Source organism: Oculina patagonica, chromosome 3 (assembly GCF_052425735.1).
Source record: "Oculina patagonica isolate OP01 chromosome 3, crgOcupat, whole genome shotgun sequence".
NCBI classification, from domain to species: Eukaryota; Metazoa; Cnidaria; class Anthozoa; order Scleractinia; family Oculinidae; genus Oculina; species Oculina patagonica.
Window position 1 is genome coordinate 8,629,152 of NC_135760.1, and position 23,680 is coordinate 8,652,831.

The following is a 23,680-nucleotide window of genomic DNA, read 5'->3' on the forward strand; positions in this document are numbered from 1 at the left end:
CTGATTCCAGAACGAATTGAATTGAAGTGTTGGTTTTTGTGGAGGGAGGAAAACCGGGGAACCCTTGAGAAAAACCCTCGGAGCAAGGACGAGAACCAACAACAAACTCAACCCACATATGGTACCGGGCCGGAATCGAACCCGGGCCACATTGGTGGGAGGCGAGCGCTCTCACCACTGTGCCATCCCTGGTTCCGAACATGAAGGGAGCAGCGTCTAAACCGCCACACTAGGCCTTTCTGTTGGAACCACAAAAGGGATAAAATGTTCTTTTTGATCTAGTTTAAAAAGGACAAAAGTAACAATAATTATGGGGTAGGGTGAGTTTCACTCAGTTTTTAGTCCTTTTAGCTGATTTGGCTATACAAAGTAACTTTTTTTATTTTTACGCATGAAACTTTAAACTGGATGGTTTGTGTAAATGGTAAGGATCGGTCTTCAATAGGCGATTTTCAAAAATACCATAATTCTCTTTGTTGTCCCTCAGAAATTTTGCATAAGCATTGTTTTCAATTTCTCTTCGGACAGCAAGAGAAATTGAAAACAATGCTTATGCAAAATTTAGGAGGGACAACAAAGAGTATTATAATATTTTTGAAAATGGCCTATCTCTTCGGAAAAACCTTTTACGAGTCCCAGCTCCTTAGCGTATGTTACGTCAGTTTATACCGAATAAGCCATGAGATTCAATCTACCCTTAGCCTAATATGCATATTTTTTTTGGGAGGGGGGGGGGGGGGGGCAAAGCTCATCATGGGGTATAAAATGAATGGGGCCTTGTTTTCGGAGGGTCGAGGCTAGTATCAGGCTTATATTTACGGTATGCTCTCTTTGACGTCATAAGAAAATAGTAAAATCAAAGATTGCGTTGTAAATGATGCAATTCTAGCCTCTTGATTTATCACTAATGATATATTACAATCTTGATCTTGCTCGCTTGGTAACTAATTGAGTATTTTCATACCCTGTAGTTGATGACATGTCTCGAAATCGGAGCAACGTTGCATACACAGAGCTTGGAAAAGAACCAAATGAAGATCAGGAAGAGGCTGCAACCGTTTATAACAGAGTGCCATTCTATTCGAGTATAACATATAGTTGGCTCTCTAAAACATTGCGCCTTGGATACAAGCGTCCTTTGGAACTGCCTGACCTCCCATACACCGTGGGACAAGAACCGACTAGGGAGATAGCAGAGACATTTGAGATGACTTGGTCCCGTGAGTTGAAAAACAGCCTGTCTGAAAATCGTCCACCCAAGCTGTGTAGCACTGTAATCAAAAGTATTGGATGCTGGAATCTCGTTCTCGTATTTTTCACGGCTACATTGGCTAGCGTGTGCCGAGTGATACAACAAATATTACTAATCCATATTCTCGGGCTCATGGCAGCTGGCAGCCGTGATGATCAGCTATGGCTGGCTACAGGCGGATTTATCGTTAGCATTTGTGTAGAGATAGCAGCAAAAAACCTGTTCTTCTACTTTGCCCAGCAGGTTCTGCGAACCAAGATCGCAAGTGGATTGATTGCACTGGTCTACAAAAACGTAAGTCTTTTGAGGTGGCTAGTAATGTTTTTTTATTATCGTTATTTATTATTATTTTGATTTTGCATATCACACAATTATGATTACATAGAAAACTTTTAAAACTCTACAGTGTCATTTAATTTTTGTTAGACATATGTTACTTTGCTTAAAACCATATTTAGTGAACAATAATGACTCTACAATATACAATGATAACTAAGCACACTAACATAACTCTTTTGGGGCGGGGAAGGGGGGGGGCAAAATGGAATGGAAACCATTGAATATTATTCGTGGGATACTGCTGAAGATGTAACGGCCTTCCAGCCTTCTTATTGGCTGTGTTTTTAATGCATGGGGTAGATAGATTTTATGTACTTACGGCTATTTTAAAACTGAATTACTGATGTTGTACATCTCTTTTGTGACAGCTTCTTTCTAAAAGATCATCCGAGCTGGCTGATGCCACAGCTGGTCACGTAATAAACCTCATTTCCAAAGACCTGCAACCGCTGAGGAAGGCAGTCAATTATTTTCCGTTATGTATAACAGGATGTCTGGAGTTTATTGGCATAGGAGTGCTGATGTGGTATTTCATAAGTTGGATGGCTCTCGGTGGAATGCTTTACTTGGTGCTGCTAACTTTATGTCAAGCGAGAACTACAAGGCCCCTTTCGAAGTATCGTAAAGAAACACAGTCCATGGCAGATCAACGTATCGCAATTATTAAAAACGTAATCTCCGGAATTCGTACCGTGAAAATGAACACCTGGGAATCTCTATTTGAAAGAATGATCCAAGGTGTACGAAGGTATGTTTAATGTTATTTGATTATTTTCAAAGTGGGTGTCAATATACTTGGACTTGTCTGTAGGTGATTTCAACCTCCCTCCCTCCAAAGGAGAATTATTATAAGACAAACAAACAAATAAAGGAAACAATGGAAAACCTTTTACCCAGAAAAGAGACGAGCTAATCTGTTAAGGTCTCTCACCCTTTTTTACCATTAACACGCTATGGGATAAAAAACTGCGAAATACAACAAGATGGGAAAAAGGCATGCGCGTTTAAATAACGAACTATAGAGATAATAACAATAAATGATCTCCAATGTTGGGTGATTTTGGCCCAGAATGGCTGCGAATTTCCATTAAAATGTGACCAGAAGATAGATAGACCACTATGAAAAAAATACAAAGATAAAAAAAGGAGACAACTAATGGGGAAGATTTCCTTATAACCCTATATATACTTCATTAATGTACATTCTGTTTCAATATTGTTCAAAGACAGCAAAAGCCCAAAACAGTGGAGTAAATTTCGAGCAAGCACGTATTGTGTTTAACTCCTATTTGCATATTTAACTCCTTTTAACAAACTTAATCTCCACAAAAGTTAAAAATTTGGCCAAAGGTTAATCTGGGTCTTACGCTTCAAATTGTGAGCAAAATACACACTCTTGAACAAAAAATAAAGGCTCTGCGGTTGAAATTGAGTTATTAGAATCATTTAGCATCAGGTTTTCTTATGAGAAACCGCAAAGCTGAGGACCGTTACCACAGTCTTGCGGTCGCGTTTGCAGTTCTTAGTTCACCTTTGAACGGCAGGAAAGGGCTTCCAGCGGTAAGTGATTTACGGCAAGGTTTTTTGCCATTAAAAATTGTGCAGTGGCCAGTGCAATAGACAGGATCTTGCATGGGTGGGTGCGAATGCCAGAGGCGTGAGCATCTCGGGGAGTCAGCGGATAATTCCCCCGGGAAATTTTTGAAAAAATCAAGATGTTTTAGCCTACATTTTCTGCATTCTGAGAGTCATTTTATACCTCACTTCCTAATTGGGTGGACCTTTCGAATTCTGGCCGGTGGGTGGGTGGATGCGTTTTCGAAGTGTAACTGGTGACAGTGTCCCTTTAATTATAAATAAACACCAATAACATCGATCAGTAGACTTTTAGATTATATGTTCATAAAACTAGTGTTTATCTGCAATATTTTTCTTCAGAAAGGAGATCCAAGCTATCCAGAAAAAGAGCATCATATACGGAGCACTAAATGCCATTCGCAACTCATACCCTGCAACAGCATGCTTTTTTTCCATTGCAACTTTGTGGGGTGCTGGTATTAACCTGACACCAGCCACAGTCTTCACGACGTCCTTGATGCTCAAGTCCCTTGCCGATAAGTTCGTAGAGTCCGTCGTGGAGGGAGCTTACAGTTTTTCTCTAATAAGGGTGACTATCTCACGGTTGGAATCGCTTCTCACGAATAGAGATAACCATGGCATTCCAAAACCACTGTCTTGCCACGATGCAACGTATAGTGAGGGAAAACCTGACGAAAATGAATTCAAGCAACGAAAGCCTGCGTCGGTGTCAAATGTAGATAAACCAGAGAAGGGATTTAAACGCCCTGGCGTGCAAATGGAAAAAGTTTCATGTCACATCAAGACAAAGAGGGACTCAAACGCGTTTAGGTTACTAAACGAAATTTCCCTACAGTGTCATGAAGGTGATTTAATCGCAATCACAGGCCCTGCTGGAAGCGGCAAGTCCTCAGTTTTGGGAGCAATCATTGGCGAGATACCAGTTACCAGTGGACAAATATCAGTTACTGGAAAAATTGCCTACCTGCCTCAGAACCCTTGGTTGTTTTCCGGCACAGTTCAAGAGAACATTGTATTTGGAAGCCATTTTGATGAACAAAAATACCAAGCGACAATAGAGGCTTGCGCTTTGATCGACGACTTTAAACAACTTCCGTTTGGAGATATGACCCAGGTGGGAGAAAGCGGGGTCAGCCTTAGTGGTGGACAGAAAGCACGTGTCAGCTTAGCTCGCACAGTCTATTCCGACGCTGACATCTTTTTGCTCGACAGCCCCCTGAAGGCGGTTGATGCTAAAGTAGGTGAGCTGATATACGAGAAATGCATCTGCGGGCTTCTCTCGACTCGACCTCGCATTCATGTTACTCATGACAAGAAATTCCTTCGGAATGCCTCGGTAGTTTTAAAAATGGAAAATGGATGGATCGTTTCTCGTGATAAGTCACTCTATACAGAGGATGAGAATGATGAAGAGAATGATGTAAAAGAACCACTTAAAGATGTTGAACCAGAAGTTGAAGTTAAAAGGCGCAAGGTCACTAACAATGTACCGTCCTCTGGGGGAGAGGGGCTCTCCACAGCAGACGAGGACCGAGAAACTGGTTTCGTATCCATCAAAACGTACATGAGGTACTTCAGAGCAGGAGCTTCTATCCTTGGAGTTATCTTCTGCTTTCTTCTTCTTATGATTCCTGAAGGTAGGTGATTATAAACGTCTTTTATTTGTTAACGATTGGAAAAAACCGTTTAAATCTGAGCACGTTTTTTTGATTTGGTGAAAGTGCATCCTCTCCCCCCCCCCCCCCCCCAAAAAAAAAAAAGAAAACATGTCTCTTTATACAGTCCCCCTAATCTTAGCCAATGCAATCCGAACGAACCCCATAGCGAGATGGATCCTAAAGATAAGTATCTAAATCACGGTGGAACTTCCATACAGATTGACGAGGATATAGCTTTGAGTGCTTATAACTTAAGAACGAGTAGGGTGACCACCATTTTTTATTATGAAATAATGATCAGCGGCTTTAAAAATGGAAAATGGATGGATCGTTTCTCGGGATAAGTCACTCTATACAGAGGACGAGAACGATGAAGAGAATGATGTAAAAGAAACACTTAAAGATGTTGAACCACAAATTGAAGTTAATAAGTGCGAGGTCACTAACAATGTACCGTCCTCTGGGGATAGGGGCTCTCAACAGCAGACGAGGACCGAGAAACCGGTTTCGTATCCATCAAAAAATTAATGGTGTTTTTAAGAGGTTGTACTGTTGCTTTGGTAACCAATGATGTCAAGCAAATAACCACAACTTGCTAACCAAAAACTGGGTATTTGTTTGTTTTATGTAGCAGCAACTGATGAAGATGTGAAGTACTGACCCATCAAAGCATAAGAGCTGGAAAGTGCTGTCGTGTCGTACTTTCCAGAGCATTGGCCGATTTTTGTTTTACCAACCATGAAATTGCGCCCGAAAAATCTGACCAAAAGCACGCTTAGACTATCAAATTTCAATTTGTTTAGTTTATTCAACTGGATATTCTTTATCGGCTGCTATCAAACGTCAATACAGTGAAAGACTAGAATGACAACACGAACCCTTCCCCTTTTTCTAATTAGCCACATCCCATAATGCCTTTGCATGAGTTCTGAATTAGGCCCTTCACGGCGGAGGGACTGAGGATGGGGTTAACTTTTACAGGTCTAATCGCCTCTCTACAAGACTATATCAAGACATTAATTTATTAATCCTATCATTAACTTGCGTTTCATAACAATTAGTCATTGTTAGTATCATGGCAGTAAAGAAGAAATGTCGGGTAGTTACGTCGCCGTACCTGTGAAAGAAATGTTTGCCTTTTTAAAAAATTTCAGCCGTCAATATGTTTCTGGGTTTCTGGCTGGCGGATTTATCAAGAGAAACCCTCGACATGCAGCAGGAAAATGCCAACATTTATATCTATGCTGGATTTCAATTTGGTCTCCTGTTGTCAAGGCTGCTGGCCGTATACTTTCTCTTGCACCTCACTGTTAACTCCGCAAGGAACCTACACAACTCGATGCTTGGCGGGATCCTGAAAGCACCCGTGCTGTTCTTCGATACCAATCCCGCGGGAAGAATATTGAATCGGTTTTCCAAGGACACAGAATGCTTGGACGAAACGCTGCCATCTAACTTGGCCACCATCAGTTTCTTTATAACCGAGCATGTTTTCGGCATCCTGCTGGTTTGTATAACAAATTACTGGATGGTATTGGGATACCTCTGCTGTATAATCCCTGCCTTCCTGTTGGTACGGTATTATCTACGATCTTCAGTGGAGATGAGACGACTAGAGGCTATCAGTGCAAGTTCAGTGTATTCTTTTGTTGACGAAACCATTTCAGGCATTACCGTTATCAGAAATTTTGGAAGGGAAGAGCAATTCCAAGAGACCCTTTTCAGGTGAGCAGGATAGAAGATAGCTAAACATTCGATGCATCTTACAAATCACACCAACTAATTTCAAATTAGTTCAGGTAATTTCGAGTGGCATACTCTGAAATGTCCCACTTGTGGCTTTTTCAAGATACAAAAGAGTATTTAGAGAAAATCGATCGAATGGGATATTAACATTTCCACACGAGAAAACATTATAATATCTCACGTCTCTGCCATGCGCATAACAGGTGGTTGACGGACATTTAATTTCTTGTGGTGGTAAGTTTATATTCAGAAATCTTGATTCAGATTATTTGCTTGTTCCAGACACGCGTTTTGCAATCCTAAGCTGTTTTTGGTTGCCGTTTGGAAAGTTTCTCGTCTCCAAATACAGAACGTTTTGCCTCTCTTATATACACTTATTCTGAAGCTTCCAAAAAAATAAGCATTTTCTCGAAAAATATGAACAGAATTGAATAAATAAAACTTGGAAGACGGGATGATAACCGAGAAACTTACATACCGCAAATTATGCAACCGTTTTGGGGATAAAATAAAAAGGCCTAACTCGTGGAGAAAGATAACATAGATTTTTGGGATTCGTGGGATTCATGGGCGCTATCTATGGAAGTGTAACCTGTATTGTGTGCAACTGACATTGTACGATGTTTATTTTATTGGTCATTTGTCAATTATTAATTCATATCGAAACAAGATGACGTGTTAGGAAGGAATACTTTTAAATGGTTACCCTGATGGTTACCCCCGGCTTAGTCTAGGTCGAAAGCGTTGAGTTCTTTATTCATTTTTTAAAACAAACTTGTAAGTCTTGTAAATGTATAGTTAATATATGGTCGAAGGTACTTTGCATAAAAAAGGAGAAAGACTCAGAACAGACAAATTCTATATACTTGTACACCAAAGACGGATTTCCCGGCTTTAAGGAAAAGCCATGAAATCAGGGCGAGCAGTTTCTTCTACATCCACACCGACAAAACGTACAGATTTATCAAAGTTGTTTGATCTTTCTCCAACTACATGTTTAAATTTTCTTTCGATGTAGACTTCAAGACAAGAATAACACGGCTTATATGTGCGGTTTCGGAGCTGCACGATGGATGGCCATGAGGTTAGAAGGAATCGTCCTTATGCTGTTTGTTGCAGCATTAGTTTTAGCGGTTTTTAACGCAGATGCTGGTAGGTTCAGTGTTCATTTTTGTTTAGTTTCTTGTCAATTGATTTGCCGTCGGCCAATCATAAGTAAATATAAACTAATCTCATTTGTTCCAAACTAGTCATAATCTTAATATATATCGACAATTAGTGTTTGAGTCACTCTGTTTCAGTCTTAACATCAAAAATTAGAGAATTACCCTGCAAAATATTGCGGGGTCCTCCCAGATTCTTAGCTGATGCACATCGCTGTGCAATATGTCTTTTAAGTTTTCTTGAACGCACTTGGGAAAATATGTATATTTTAACTATTCGCCGAAGGCGAAGTAAGGAAGTCGAGAGGATTATTTAACAATAATCACTGAGCCTGAGGCAAATAATTGTTTTAGTATAATTTTCAGAGGTAAATAACAAGAGCTGCAAAATTAGAGTAGAAAACACGAAAATACAGACATAAGTGCCGAGTGAATCTGAAGTTCAAGCAACAAAACGGGACAAAACAAACACTACATACGGAGAAGAAAGATGTCTGAAGAGTCAAATTATATTTGACGAGTTCTATCAGATTCAGTTAACAGTTACCTTTACATTCTTTTTATACATTAAGCCTGTGTAAACAATTACCAGACCGCCTTTGACTTTGGTCGCTCGAGAGAAGTATCGTATATCGTATATCAGGCTTATAGCAGATGTCACGCTGCAAGAGAACGCAACTTTCATTGAACAATCATTCAATACATAAGTTGTTAGCTACTTTAATTTAGTAAACGTTAATTTTTTGACAAATTTCCTGAAATTTATTTAAGAACCCCTCGGGAAACGTCACCGCTTCTGCATGCATTGCGTGCCGTTTATTAAGTAACCTAAGCGTGTTTTGTGTTTTGTTTTCAGCTACCACTGGTCTGACTGTGCTGTATGCGAAATCCGTGCTATTTGGCGTTTTCAGAATTGCTAATCTCTACAGCTTCCTGGAAACGGACGTGACGTCAGCTGAACGTTGCATAAGCTACAGCCAACTGGAACCAGAACCTGGGTATCTGGTTGAAGACGTCCCACCTAAAAGCTGGCCAAGAGAAGGAAGCATGAAGTTCGAAGACTGCTCATTAGTTTACTATCCAGGAGGCCCTCGAGTATTGAAAAAATTTGGATTGGCTATAAAACCCGGAGAAAAGATTGGTATCACCGGGCGTACAGGGGCAGGGAAGTCCTCCGTTGTATCCGCGTTGTTTCAAATGCCAGAACCAGACGGGATGATTTGTATCGGTGGGATTTCCATCAACACCCTAAATGTCATAGAAACAAGAAAGGCACTGACCATTGTTCCACAGCAAGCCTTCTTGTTTGGCGGAACTTTACGACAAAACCTTGATCCAGAAGGGAAGCATTCGGACAAAGAAATCTGGGATAGCTTAGAGAAAGTAACCTTGAAATCAATGGTTGTTAAGGCTCAAGAAAAGCTGGACTACTGGATAACTGAAAACGGATCGAACTTAAGTGGTGGCGAACAGCAGTTACTCTGCATTGCTCGTGCCCTGCTTCAAGACAGAAAGATCGTTGTATTCGATGAAGCGATGGCCAGCATGGATTTCGAAGCGGATCAGCTTATTCAGAGTATCTTGAGAAAGGAGCTGCGAAACCGCACGATTTTAACGATTGCCCATCGACTGGACACCATCCTGGATTATGACAGAATTGTTGTGATTGATGAAGGTCAGATCGTTGAGGTAGGCAGTCCAGAGTCCCTGCTAAAGAAAGAGGATGGACAATTTTACCGTCTGTATGAACACTACCGCTTAAGCACCTCATGAGAAAGACGTTTGACACATTGTTTACGATAGACGTGTGACCCATAATCCTTTAAGCAACATTGTATTGAATCAGGAGAAAGGAGGGAGGCAGGAGGGAAGAAGGAAGGCTACTTAATCATTCATCAGAAATAGTCTGAAAGATGTTCTCATAATTTACAAAGCAATTTATTTTATTTTTTCGGAGGGGGGGGGGGGGGCTAGGGAGGTACTTAGCGATTACCTCAAAAGCACATCAGTAGATTTTTCCCTTTTAAGTTCGATAATGTTTTTTTTTAAGCGGTTGACGAAGTGTCCTCGTTCGTCTTAAAAACAGGAAAATATCTTCAGAAATGTTCTTTTTATCAACATCCTGAAGTTGTTGTTAAATCAAACCAAGGCGGCAATGGCAATGAAAACGTGGCGATCAAAATTTTCACGTGCGGGTTTACCTCCGTGCCGTAATGACCTATGAAATTTCTCTTTGCCTTTTGACCTATTTGTTTTGGTGATTTGCAGTTTGCAGTGGTCGTTTGCAGTTCAGCGCTCAATGCAACCACGTCATCACTGCCGTGGTTGCCTACCTCGTAAGAAAGATGGCCTGCTAACGGACCATTTGAAAACCGCTGACTAGGACGTGAATTGATCGCGTCGCGAGTTGCAAGGATACGGTTAAAATATCCCAGAGTTTCTTTCTTACTCCCTCCCCCCCCCCCCCCTCCTCCCATGGGCATTTATGAGGTTTAAGGGTTGTTTATAGTTTTTTCCCTTTTATTTTATTTATTTTGAAGGTCTAGTTGATTTAGGATCTTTTTTTAAAGGCCTAAAGCATGTATTAGCGTAAAACAAAAAACAAAAAAGAATCAAGAGCAAACGAGGTTTGCACTAAATGGTCATCGGCGCAGAAGGAGACTTCCAAATGATATTATTATACATGTGTCACCAGCTTGATGATTGCAGACGCAGCATCTCGCCCACGCAACCTACAGACAAGAAAATGAGAAGTGACGCACCACAAAGAGAGGAGAGTGAGAGGCGCGCGCGGGGACAATGACGCGAGCGAGGCGCGCCCCCAGCCCGGCCGGCAGAACGACGCCGTACCACCCTCATCCAATAATTGTTAATTGGTGGTGTATGAATTATGTATTTTATGAAAGATGGCCTGAATTATGTATTTTATGGGTGATATTACGGGTATTTCTCGAATTAACACAGAGTCACCATCAGCGTGAGGTGGAGTTGTAAATAAGACCCTCAATAACTCTACCAAATTATTGCCAGATAAATTTTAAGAAAACTCAGAAAGTTTGGCAGCGTTTGGTTGAATCTTAAAAAAGTTAATTATAAGATAAGTCTCCGCGGACCTCAAAAGCCTCCGGGTCTGAATAGGGTTAATAAAGTGTAAGTAACGATGATGATGATGATGATGATGATGATGATGATGATGATGATCATGTTGTACGAGATTGCCAAGTGGGTTGTCAATTTAGAACCAAACCCTTGGGTGACATTTGGCAATATTAGAACCCACAAACAAAACAAGCCACTTCGTCGTACTGCATTGTGTTGCAGTACGGCCATTATTACGAAATCTTTCGTTAAGGTGGCTGACAACGGTTTCAAGTATTTTCCAGCCTTATTATTTGATTAGTCGTTACTACAACTCATTATCAGTTGCTGTTCCAGTAATGGTATGAAAAAATTCCTAATCATTCGTCAACAAGTTGTGATCATTTCCTTGACATTTGTGGTTAGCATAGCAACAGTATAACCTGTTTTGTATTATTGAGTTATGATCAGCATGTCGTGAAAATCTTTTAGCAAAGTTATAAAAAATATAACAGAGGGGTTCAGAGCCACCTTCAATTTTTAAAATATTCAAAAAATGTGAAAAAAATGCTATGGTAACCACAAATGTTTAGAAAATCATCACAACAAAAAAGTTTTATACGGGGAGGCTCCGAATTGAGGTCCAACCCCTTACCATTTTGTATACCATTTTGACAGAAATTGTACCCCTTTCATATACCTTTTATTGAAAAAGTACTCCTTTCATATACCTACATGACATGACATGGGTTTTTTTGTCATTTTCATGTAGCGCTTAATAAATTAAAACGATGTAAATGTGGTTTATTTACCCACGTGACACGGAAGAGCTCAGGAGCTCGTTAAGACGTGTACGTGCATCCAAGATCGAATTGGAATTTGGAGTGTTGGATTTTGTGGAGGGAGGAAAACTAGAGAACCCGCAGAAAAACCCTCGGAGCAAGAACGAGAACCAACAACACACTCAACCCATTTATGGCACCGGGCCGGAATGCCATATGTTGCGTCTGTTCGCAATAATTTAGTTAAAGGCCTTTTTAACCCTTTTTAGAAATTTTGAAAAGAGGATTAACTCAACAATGCTGAAACTTTCAGTAGCTGTTCATTCTTCCCTTGCGGAAAGTTTGGTTTGTCAACCATGTGTCCACGATATTTGACGTTGCCATGGCAAGGTCATAATTACAAGCAGGTCTGGTCGAAAACCGCCATTTTTAATATTTTTCTTTTTTTCCAGTTTTTTGAAACGAAATCGCACAATTTGTTTATTTTTTACATTCTATAAGCATTCTTTCCGTTATTTTCTGACTTTCTAAGAAAATGGCGAAATCCAAGATGACGGATCCAAGATGGCGGCTCTAATGTCGTCATATGACGTCACAGCCAAATTAAATTATGTCATCTTGGAGACGGTAAGCTACCGTCTTTCTACACAGAATTCTGAATGCAAAATTGTAGGCACTTATCAAGTATTTGTTTCTTTAATATCCTACGTTATTTTGACATTTATTAAAAATCAATCAACCCTTTGTTATCTGTGTTTACAATTTTTCGGTGTTCCAGGGGTGTTTTGCGGTGTTCCTGGTTTAACAGATACCCCAACAAGTTTCCTATATAAGCTAAAAGGTCTCTGAAGAGTAAATTTGAAAGCAGAGGCGGATACAACGTAGAATGATAAAATTTGTTTTGTACCATATTTCGGCTGGCCGGCCAGCCAGCCATCGGGATCAATTGTTCTGCCTTTTAGAATTAAAAAAGGTCTCCTGGCCTTACTTGGTGTAAACTGCATAAGGTAATATGGGTAGCATAAAATGTCATTGATTGGGGGGGAGAGAAGTCGGCGAATCAACTATACTCGAGTTGTCACGCATGCACAAATCGTCTCGTTTTAATTCGACTCAACTTTTTGAAAATAGATTCACAAGAGACTGGCTTTGCAAGGTGGTGAACTACATAAAACTCATCAAATTGCGAAGGAGGTAGAGTCCGGCATACGTTTGCATGCCCCTTTCCTTTCCTTTCCTTTTCATTCTTGTACATATTAATTTTTTTATGATGTGTGTCTTATAACACTGGTGAACTACAGTGAAATTCCGATTTCTGGAAACCTTCAACTGTGCAAACAAGTGGGGGGGGGGGGGGGGGGGAGATGTGAGGATGCAACTTCATTAAATCTGAACGATGTTTTACAACTTGCAAAGCAATCATTGGGGCAGTAGTCAGCGGGCACCTTAAATGCGCATGAGCCGATTCTCTCTTTCTGAGCCTGCATCCTCGTACCCAGGGTCTTCGTTCCCTTTGACCAACGGCCAGGAAACAAGCGACGAAGTCCGAAAATATCCGGGACTTTCGGTTGAACCTGCACATGCCTAGCTTCCAAAAGCATGACTAACGAACTTTTTGGTGTTTACTTTCGGCCATTTTTATTGTTTTTAAAGCCAATCAAATTCGATCCTGCAACGGAACTTTCGAGAGTCGCTTGTTTCGTCAAGCTTGCACAGTAAGGAACGAAGACTGGAAGTACTAGATTGTCTGAGCTTGCCCAAAATTTTAACAACAACATCATGGCGGCCAGTGGGAAAGTTTGATCCTGTTCCTTTTTTAAAGCAGTTGAAAATGTTTTCTCAGTTGTGGTTGAGGTGAAATGTCTTCAGAAAGGGTTTTTTATCTACAGTAGATGGATTCTGCACTTATTCTTGAGAACCCTCTTAGTAAAGGAAAAATTATAAATAATAATAATAAAAAGTATTTTTATAGCACCCAATTCCACTAATTGTCCATGGCATGCTTTACAATAAAAATATTAATAAAATGATGTTAAGGAAATCCTTTAGTAAAACTAGAAATGAAAACTCCACAATTGAATTAGTATATTAGGAAAGTAAAACATAGAAGATATTTAATATTTACTGGTGTTGCATGGCCGGGCACTAGAAGGTTTGGCAGCTGGGACCAGCACGAAAATTACGGTGAATAGCCTGGTGAGCCCATTCACGCTAAAAAAACGTATGCTTATATGAGCACCCAGGACAATCCACATCCTTGGAGGGACTTAGCCAGGATTTTTCTATAGTTATATAAGTTGTGTATTCACTTACAACTGGAGAAATAACCCTAGCTGCTCGCACTCGGATTTCGTGAAAGTAGGGCATGCTTATAACCAATAAGATTCGAGAATTTTTTACAGCTTTTAGTTAATACTGCAGTGTGCAGTTCAGATACATGTAAATTTTAAGAGGAAATCCGCCAGGACTTCGAGTAGTTATTGGACAAAATTATGTACCAAAACTATTTACACCTGATTGCGAGCTTTTGTGTTACGCTTTAAATATCTTATCGAAAGAAATCTTTTCTAACAACACCACACACCGAAAACACATTTTGAAGTTCCGCTGAATTCCACTGAATCTCTTAAAAGATGTAAGCTTTTGCCCATAGCTTGTGAACTTTAAATAGTATTTTCTCAGACTCTGATAAGAAATTGTTCTACCAGAATTATTTCCACCTTATTGCAAACTTTTTTTGTTACTGCTTCAAATATCTTATCAAAAGAAATCTTTTCTAACAACACCACACATCGAAAACACATTTTGAAGTTCCGCTGAATTCCATTGAATCGCTTAAGACGAATTTACAAAATGGCTACACGTGAGATTTTGCCCATACCTTGTGAACTTTGAAATTCATTTTCTCAGACTCTAATAAGAAATTGTTGTTGGTGTTATCACGGATAATTACTTACATCTTTACCTTTTATTAAGGGTAGGAAATAACGCAATAGGATTTAAATTATTCTGGAAATTGATTTTTGTCCAACTTTAATAAATATTACTCGACTTCCTAGTGGATTCCGTCTTTAAAAGTAGTTGTTTCTTCTCTTATATATTAATAGAAACGATATGAGACTCGCAGTCACAGAAAAGCACAAGATAGGACATTCCAAAATGAACGTTTAATTAATATTATACATTTCTGATTTCACCAGCCAAGTCAGATATCAATATTAGATATAGTGCATTGACAAAATAATAATGGATCAAATAATACAATACTTATCACAAAATAAATACTGTAATAGCTGATTTTTAAAAGTATCACAGTACAATGTTTGTTAAATAAAAACAGCCTCATGGGTACACAAACTTGGGCAATTTTCACCAGTGTGAGCCACCTGTTGAAATCAAAGAAATGTAGAAAAAGAAATTAAGAAAGAAAACATAAGATTTTTTATGACCTTCATGAATGTCGCTCGTGCCTTATTGTTCATTCTTCTTCTTGTTCATTGTTGTTGTTGATCTTCTCAGCTACTCTGCGAATGCAGGAAGATTTTCGCGTATTTATTTCGGACATACGAATCCATCTGTGTCTAGCATTCAGTATACATTACGTTGGAGGTGCCACAAGATTTATTGACAAGTTAGTTAACGCTACCTACCACTGTTCATCAAGGGTCTGATATTAGGATTGGTAGACTCGGGAGATCTGTTTCCATGTCATCAAGGGTCTGATATAACGATTGAGACACGGGAGATCTGTCCATGTCTCAAGGGTCGAAAGATGTAGACACGGGAGATCTGTATGTCTAGGGGAATAGATGGAGACCGGAGACTGTCATGTCAGGGAGGAGAACGGAGATCTGGAGGGTAGGATTGGAGACTCGGAGATCTGCATGAAAGGGGAGGAGAGACACGGGAGATCTGATGTAGGGGAAGGATGAACACGGAGATGATGCCAGGGAAAGGGAACGGAGATCTGATGAAGGGGAGCGAGAGGAGATGTGAGGGCGATGGGGGACGAGGACGGAGACTGATGAGGGAGGGGGACTGCGAAGGGACAGCAGGACAGGAGACTGTGCAGGGAACGAGAGACACGGGGACTGCATGCTCAACGGGAGGATGAGACACGGGAGATCTGCCATGATAAGGGGAGAGGACCGGGGACGTGAAGGGAGAAGGGGACCGGGAGATCTGCATTGTGGATGGAGAACTGGAGGTCTGTGCCCGTCATCAAGGGTCTGATATCAGCACTGGTAGACTCGAGAGGTCTGTTTCCATTGTCCATCAAGGGTCTGATATCAGCACTGGCAGACGCAGGAGGTCTGTCTGCATTCTTCATCGAGGGTCCATAACTATTAGCCCGAGTCTTTGGCCTGGTGGCACAGCTTGTAGGTACAGGAAAACTTGTGTCGCAAGAATTCTGTATCGACAAAAGAAAACAGACATTTTGCATTTTTTTCTGAAGTCTATATATCAGAAAATAGTGCAAAATGATGTTTGTTTTCCTTGGTTGTTACAGAATTCTTGTGACACAAGTTTTCCAGTACATCCCAGTTATAGAATGTTTTAAAATAAAGTTATATGTAGGAGGGATTTTTAGTGTTTTTTATGCAGGTTCATACGTTGCTCTGAAGCTGGATTAAACGCGAAACTGTCTCTTATGTAGCCTGAGTTATTTGCCTGTTATCGTTAGTCGATGCGGTATATATTATTATTCAACAAAATGCGCGCGCTGCCCATATATGGTCAAAATGTTAACGTTATCTGTCATCCGCACGTAACAGATATCTTGCGATATACGTAGGTTGCGAAGATTGGTCCAAAGTCTTGTACTGCATAATAACACTTTTTCTATCTGCAAAATGTGTTTCATTGACAATTTGTTGAATAATAAAACAATTATCCTGCTCAAGCTTGCGGAATATCGTCTGATTTTAGCCAACTCGGCCTACGACCTAGTCGGCTAAGTATCAGGCGATATTCTGCGCGATTTCGCAGGACCCCTCTTCATTCAAAACCTCCCTATCTATTCACACCCAATTCCTGCCCCCCGCCCCCACTCCCTTGTACTTGCGAAGTTTGGTCTCTTTTTATTTTTTTATTAACAGACTTCGCCTTACGTTGTCTTGTGCCGTGCGCTCGCAAAAGAATCGAACAAGACAGGACCAAACCGTTCTTTGCCTGAACCGAAATAAGCATGCTCAGTAAAAGTTCTTTATCGTCTTTTTTGTAATAGAATCGGTTTTCCTTACTGTTTGGGAATGATCGCAGCGAATAGTTCTTCAACCAATTTAAATTTGCCTTAAAATGTTAAACATGAACACTTGTCTGGGTTGTTCGAAAGCCAATGAACACTAATCCAAGATTAAAATTAAAGCTGGTGGGGGTTTTCTTATCCCTCTGATATAAAAGTGGTTTTCATCGCTAATATTTCACGGAATTTGATATTGGTCAACGTCAAAACTGTAAATAAGTAAATAAAAACAGAAAACCTCACTGTAAAGTTATTAAACTGAAATCGAAATTTGCACTGATACCGAATTAGCTTAACTGTGCTTTGGAAAACTGGGCCCTGAACAGTTGTTTTACTTGAAAATTCAAAAACGTTTTCTTTTTAACAACTTCCAGTTAAAACAAAAAACAAACAAAGTTATCTATACGTTGTTTTCAAATTTAGTTTGGACTAATTTGTCCTCATCCATAAAAGATAAAGTCCGCGATCGAGCCTTGTGGCCCATATACGGAATGCGCTTACTGCCGGCTCATATTTTGCGCGTTAATCGTTCTCTTGACCTTATATGGTGATTCAGAAATGGGATTAATAGTGGAAAAATAAAAAAATCTTCCTTCCGTTTTACCGGGATAAAATGACGCTTACGCATGTAATACGCATGTAAGTTATCCTGGACCCTTCATTCTCTTGCCTGGTTTCAATAAGGCAGTGATTGGATGGAGAGTTGAGGGACTGGACTTGTGGACAGTTCAATCCATAGTCCACCGAATTAATCGTTATGCCACAGCGCCTCCCTGACGTCCTCGCCTACATAAAAACGCCTTAATCTGTCTACTTACTTGAACCCAAATTTTGACATTAAAGAATCAGACTGAACCTTCGTAAGAAGTTTAAACCCTTGACAAAATTTCATGTCAATGAGATATCTACTTTTTGAGAAAGATCATTGCCCTTTCCCCTCCCATTTAGTTTAGGATTTATATCAACTGAAATGGTTTCATGTACGCAACATTTTGTCCTATGCGCCAGCATTCATCTTTAGCTAGTGTGCGTCTCTAAAAGAAAGGAAAGCTCTTTTCATCTGGAAAGCTAATGGCATGAATTGCTTACCTCTACATTTTGTGTGCTGTAGTTATTCTCGTCTGATAATATTTCACTGCGAAAAATAATAATTACATGGAAGTTACATTGTTATTTTTTTTAACTGCCTGGTCGTGATTGAGTTTCATTTGGAAAGCGTGGGCGCTTTTCACTTTAATATTTTGATTGGTTTTTCTCATTTTTCCTTTTCGCTGCACGATTCAGTTTTTGTAGTTTATTGCTTTCCGATCCTCAGTTCAGTTAATTGAAGTGAAAGTAGAATAATAAAATAATAGAATATCAAAACAACAGTTTGTTTAGTTCTAAAACACACGAGCGCATCACGTTTTTTCTTTCTTCATTCGCTTGTTGTCGTTCAGGTCAAAAAAAATAAAAACCTAACTTACCTTCGTTCAACATTGTTTCTTGGAGTTTCCGAATTATTAAGGTAAAGATAGCAAACCAGTTCTTGAGCGGCTAAAAAACTGCACAACGCAGTTACAAGCACCATCTTCACATTTCGTTCGAAAAGTTTCAACTTTCCTTTGTTTCATCACAGAGCGTGCGACGTCATTTGAATTATGCGTAACGGTAATTGCGCGCGCAGTCGTCCAGTCTTCAAGAACGCGGACGTCAAATAATAATGGTAATAGGACTGAGTGGAGTCCAATTCGGTCTGTAGTCATACGAGTAATTAACAATTCGCGGTCGTCCGATTTGTTTAAACACGAACTATGATTACAGACCGAATTGGACGACACGAAGTCCTGTTACCAGTTAATCAAAACTATAACAAAATTCAAGAAACTTTACCGGCGAAATGATGACAAACATAACAGTTTACTCAACAAAATGTTAAATAAGTGTTCTTGGAGTGCTAGATAGTTGTTTTAAAAACAGACGTTTCGGAGAACCCCTTCATCAGTGTAAATATGATGTCTTAAAAGGAACGCTTGAGCTTACGTTAAATTTTAGCCAAGGGAGCTACAATTCCATCCACGACATGTCAGTATCTGTTATTAAGCAAGTTGCTGGACCGGCGGCCCAAAGACGAAGGGAGGAGATGAGGATGATTTTCACTTACAGGACCCTAGCCCCTAAAAGCATGAACATTGACTTAAAATTTTAAATTCACATTTGTACAAATATTCAAATATTCTGATGTTCATTTAAATTTTTGTCAATGCGATAAGCGCGCGCGCAATCTCGCGCTCTGTTTATTTTTAAACTACGCGCACGCAAGACATTTAACGTAAGCTCAAGCGTTCCTTTTAAGACATCATATTTACACTGATGAAGGGGTTCCCCGAAACGTCTGTTTTTAAAACAACTATCTAGCACTCCAAGAACACTTATTTAACATTTATTGCAACTATTGAGTGCTACGCAGAAAACTCTTTTTATGTGACATTTACTCAACAAAATGCACAACAGCGCGCACAAAAAGAAGCGTACTGTCCATCATGGGTCCAATCCACCGTACGGAAAAAGATGACGCCACGCGCGGAACTCTGGGTAAATGTACCAAATCAGGTCAAGGTTATGTCAACAAGCATGGCCGCGGGTCAAGAAGGTCGGCGCGTAGCGCCTAGGCCTTTCTCGATTATGCTAGCTAGTAAAACTGGCAGTTTAATGCTACTGGAAATTCTCGCATAGAGCCAAAGAAATGCTAAAATAATGCCTGATTTCTTTAAAAAATGCCACTTGAATTCCAAAGAATGCGTTGTTTTATTTCAAACAAAACGTACAAACTCTTACATTATATGCTCACACCAACAACAGATGACACTTAATAATTGTTTGTTTATAAAACTTGGGTCAGAATTAAAACTTTTCCAGCCAGCAGCAACTAAACAGTCATATTTGAAGCACTACCATGCGCTGGGTACACACAACCTAGACTAGCACAATTCTGTTCAGCTTCTATTAAACTCATATAAAACGTTTACGTTTCAATATACTGTAAGCAGTTGCGAGCGCTAGCTTAGCGCTTGTTGTATATTTGTGCCATCACACTGGCTTGAATGTAATGAGAGCACAATCTTGCTGCTCATTGAATGAGGCTTTCATGATTGAAAACACCCTTTCTGCGGCTGCAGAAGAAGGCTGTATTTTTTTCGTTGGTGTACACACACAAGTAACACAACACAAGTACACAAGTAACACAACGCACAAACAGTCGAAACAGACAGAAAACAATAAAACTAAGTAATCAAAATTGGGAAACTTTAGGATTATTTATCGTTCTGAGTTCTGAGTGCTGAAATCTGGATCACAGTCATGAAAAATGACAGAAAATGCTAGCAATTCTTTTTCAAGAAAAAACGAAAAAAAAAAAATGCTCGCTTTCCCAAAAAATGCCGAAAAAAAATGCTAGCATAATCGAGAAAGGCCTAGTAGCGCCAGATGAAAACGCAATTTACGGGGCTAAATCGGCGAAAGACATCGACCTTTTAACTAAGGCTGAAGCAATAAGGCCGTTGAAGTGTAGGGCTTGTCGAAATTTGAGCGGCCTGACCTTGAAAGAGCTAAAAAGCAAGTAAGTTTTCAGATCGCTTTGCGGCTTCGGTTCACTGTTGTAAATTCGATCACTAATTAGGCATTAGGTACACTTGAATTTAACAAGGTTTTACTTATTTGTGACCATAAATAATTTAGGAATATATCAAATATGGCTGGGACCAGAAGTTGCTGGTGGATTCAGACGGGAGAATTTCCGAAGAGAGAAGAAAACAGGTCCAAAGACAGCTCGATAAGGCTACGCAAAATTTTACTAGCGCGATGGTGATATGAGGGAATCCCCGCCTGGATGACTTCATTACAAGGCATTCCTATCTTTACGTATGCAGTTGATTAAGATTTCTTCAGGCAGACCGACGACAAAAGGCATATCACAGAAGAGTATACATTGTCAAAGACCAAAAAGTTTGAGATGTCGGGAAAACCGATTAAACTGAACTTTCCGATTAGTACTCAGAGTACTCAGCTTCGAACGCTCTTCCCCATGTGTTAAGCTATAGAAGACCGATTGTGGCTTTTGAACTAGGCTTATGTTATATATATCCTTCAAACAGTTATGATTTGAATGTCGATTTGATACTTCAAACTTTTATTTTAACTTTAGATCGCTCTGAAAAAATTGCTAGCCCTGCACAAGTTGCCTGTTAGCAAGGTAGTAAATTTCAATCAATCCTTAATTAATTATTCAAATCGCGCATTGAAGACCGCGCGGTATGCCGGAATCTATTTGTCCAATGAAATTTGTCCAATAGCCCAATTTTGTTATTTTAAAATTCAGCCTAAAACAATAGTCATCACTACGAGGCTCCGGGGAATAAACCCCACAAACTCTATAGTTTGGTCCCCGGAACCTCGTCCTGAGGTCTATTGTTTTAGGCTGAATTTTAATATATCGAAATTGGGCTATTAAATCCACGAATGGTTCCCCGATCAGCTGCCATTTTTATTTTCACGCCTGTGTGCGCCCTCCGTATCTGGAGATCTCCTGCGAATTAAACAAGCGGATTGGGATATGTATATTTTAACGCACGGGTACGATGGAAATTTTTTCTTTGTTTCTTTAATAGCTTCCATGCACAAGCGAAAAATCCTAATAAGCCTCCCGGCATAATTCTTTTAACCAAAGATCAAAATCACACTGCTGTTCGTCGCAATGATTTCCCCTTGAAAACAATTACAGTGCCACATCGTTGTAGTTGCGTCTTCCGCATTAACAATGTTTATTGTCAGTAAAATAGCTCCCGTAAAAGGCCACCTATTTCTTAAACGGCAGTGGCAGCTTATGTGAGATCATTAAGCGGTCAACTCCAGTGTTAAACATTTGATCTGTCTTCCGATTTGTGAAATAAACTTTTTTTAACTCTAGATTTGACTTGGCCAGTTCTTGTTGGAACGCAGTGGCTTAGGCCAGCCTTGTCCCAAGGCTTTGTCGCAGAAGAGGAAACTGGAAGCGCAGGGGTTTAGGGTTAGGCAGCGAAACGCAGGACATGCAGTTTTCTGAGGACGAAAGTCTAAAAAATGTCCTTTGTTCAGCCTAGTTACAGTTCTTAGCATGTTCTTGGAATTTTGGTCAATCAACAGCAACAAACCAACCAACAAACAAACAAACAACAAAAAGAGCCCGTTTCAAGTCTTAGCTGTCACGCAAAGCTTCTTGTTTGTGGAAAGGCATAGCGTGACCGTATTGCGTGACTACGCAAAAGGCCGCTAAATTATATAAGCGCACTTTTTTTGTGAAATGTGATGCTACAAATGCGTCAACACATGTAAAGTAGGTTAAGAACTAACAAACACAGCACAATCATAATTAATTATCAAATTTTTATGAGATGAAAATATTAACTTATAAGTTAATTAAAATTAACTCTAAAAGGCTGCTACCTTAAAGCTGCGTGTGATAAGATCGATGAAGTTAATCCATCCTGTTTATTCTATTTTTATCTGCCGTCGTGATCTTTTACTTTCTTTTAGCCATCTTGGCATCATCATCGTATCCTTTTCTTCTGAGCATATCTTTCACAGACAATGATATGGCTCCAAGCAGTTCCCGTGTCGTCGAACTGTTTCAGTTATTGTCCAACATAAATAGGTATCCGAAAAAAGGATTACACTTTGAACCCGATGGTTAGAGACACCCTCTACTATATAATATATAACTTCCCCTTTTTACACTCAAACTGTTAACACTTGCAATATATTGAGCTTTCGAATTTGCATTGAGATAAATCCTTCTTTGAGTCAAATGAAGTTTTTGCGTGTACAAATATTTTTTTTTTAATTTCAGTATTTGACGCCCGAGTATGAACAAGACAATGAATAAAAGTTTAACTTTTGTCTACGTTCGAATTGCTTCACGTTCATACCGTGGTTTCGAGCAGCACGTCCTGATCACGTGCATGTCCAAGGTCAGTTAGTGAGTTTTGTTCGCCAGTTATACAGTTTTGACGAGCGTCACGTGTTACGTTCTCGTCCAGAAGAAAACTGCATTACCATGGCATTACAGTTGGGGGGAGGGGGGGGGGGGGGTGTACAACAATACCGTTTTATTACCTACATTAGAAGTCCCATTTATTCTACCATGATAAGAAACATAGCCCTTTCTAAGATGGCAAAAGCCCTTGCCAATTTAGTCCGAAAAAAAGAAAACGAGTGTATATTTAACAATTATTCCACTAGCGCGCATTGGATATGAGATGGTAGATAGCCAACGAGGCGCGTAGCGCCGAGTTGGCTATAACAATCTCATATCCAACAAGCTCGAGTGGAATAATTGTTTTATTAAAAACGCCCCAGCTGTTTTCGTTGACGCGCGGCTACCATTTATGTTGTCAATGGTATATGAGAAGTATATGAGCTCATATACCATTGTCTGTCAACCAATCAAATCTCTGGACTTGTAATATACCCTTGCTAGTTTTTTGATAAAAACAGTTTTCTAACACAAATTTGTCTTAGTAAAATACGCTACCCATATATCCTTCCTGTCAAAAGGCTTTAGAAAGAAATGAGAGAAAAGTAAAGATTCATGCAAGGCTTTTTTTACAAAAAAAAAAAAAATAGATCACTTTTTCGAACAACGCATGCTTCATCGTAGGAGACCATGAAAAACAGGAACCCAATATCCATGGAAGCATTTTATAAACGGCTTGAATATTGAGCATTATAAACACTGCATTATCTATTTTTAAATGTTTTCTTTCACTTGATCAAGGAATTGGAGTCACGAATGGCATTTGGCA

The 23,680-nt window shown here is 39.7% G+C and overlaps 2 protein-coding genes and 1 long non-coding RNA gene across 3 annotated transcripts; 1 reads left to right on the plus strand and 2 right to left on the minus strand.

The window, feature by feature from the left end:
* The first annotated feature begins 979 nt into the window (after positions 1–979).
* Positions 980–9,530, plus strand: LOC144647483 (ATP-binding cassette sub-family C member 4-like). Its single transcript, XM_078507288.1, has 6 exons — positions 980–1,546; positions 1,960–2,339; positions 3,530–4,827; positions 6,003–6,573; positions 7,613–7,746; positions 8,614–9,530. The coding sequence occupies exons 1-6, from the start codon at positions 980–982 to the stop codon at positions 9,528–9,530; spliced, it is 3,867 nt and encodes a 1,288-aa protein (XP_078363414.1).
* A 5,232-nt stretch (positions 9,531–14,762) lies between these two features.
* LOC144646476 (uncharacterized) lies at positions 14,763–15,368 on the minus strand. Its single transcript, XR_013569423.1, has 2 exons — positions 15,268–15,368; positions 14,763–15,003 (listed from the first exon to the last, which is right to left on the minus strand). It is a non-coding gene; the product is annotated as an uncharacterized LOC144646476 (long non-coding RNA).
* A 348-nt stretch (positions 15,369–15,716) lies between these two features.
* LOC144647484 (uncharacterized) lies at positions 15,717–18,464 on the minus strand. Its single transcript, XM_078507289.1, has 3 exons — positions 18,329–18,464; positions 17,952–17,997; positions 15,717–16,028 (listed from the first exon to the last, which is right to left on the minus strand). Exons 1-3 carry the CDS (start codon positions 18,430–18,432, stop codon positions 15,717–15,719), a joined length of 462 nt encoding a protein of 153 aa, XP_078363415.1. The 5' UTR covers positions 18,433–18,464.
* Positions 18,465–23,680: the final 5,216 nt, after the last annotated feature.

What these genes read in the sequence shown, in the direction of transcription:
- LOC144647483 (XM_078507288.1), top strand. Translation starts at nt 980, where the DNA reads ATGTCTCGAAATCGGAGCAACGTTGCATACACAGAGCTTGGAAAAGAA. An exon ending in ATGATCCAAGGTGTACGAAG is followed by an intron (nt 2,340 to 3,529) that starts GTATGTTTAATG and finishes ATTTTTCTTCAG; the next exon opens with AAAGGAGATCCAAGCTATCC. An exon ending in GGTTTTTAACGCAGATGCTG is followed by an intron (nt 7,747 to 8,613) that starts GTAGGTTCAGTG and finishes TTTTGTTTTCAG; the next exon opens with CTACCACTGGTCTGACTGTG.
- LOC144647484 (XM_078507289.1), bottom strand. Translation starts at nt 18,432, where the DNA reads ATGGTGCTTGTAACTGCGTTGTGCAGTTTTTTAGCCGCTCAAGAACTG. An exon ending in AGAAACAATGTTGAACGAAG is followed by an intron (nt 17,998 to 18,328) that starts GTAAGTTAGGTT and finishes TATTTTTCGCAG; the next exon opens with TGAAATATTATCAGACGAGA. An exon ending in ACAGCACACAAAATGTAGAG is followed by an intron (nt 16,029 to 17,951) that starts GTAAGCAATTCA and finishes TTGTCGATACAG; the next exon opens with AATTCTTGCGACACAAGTTT.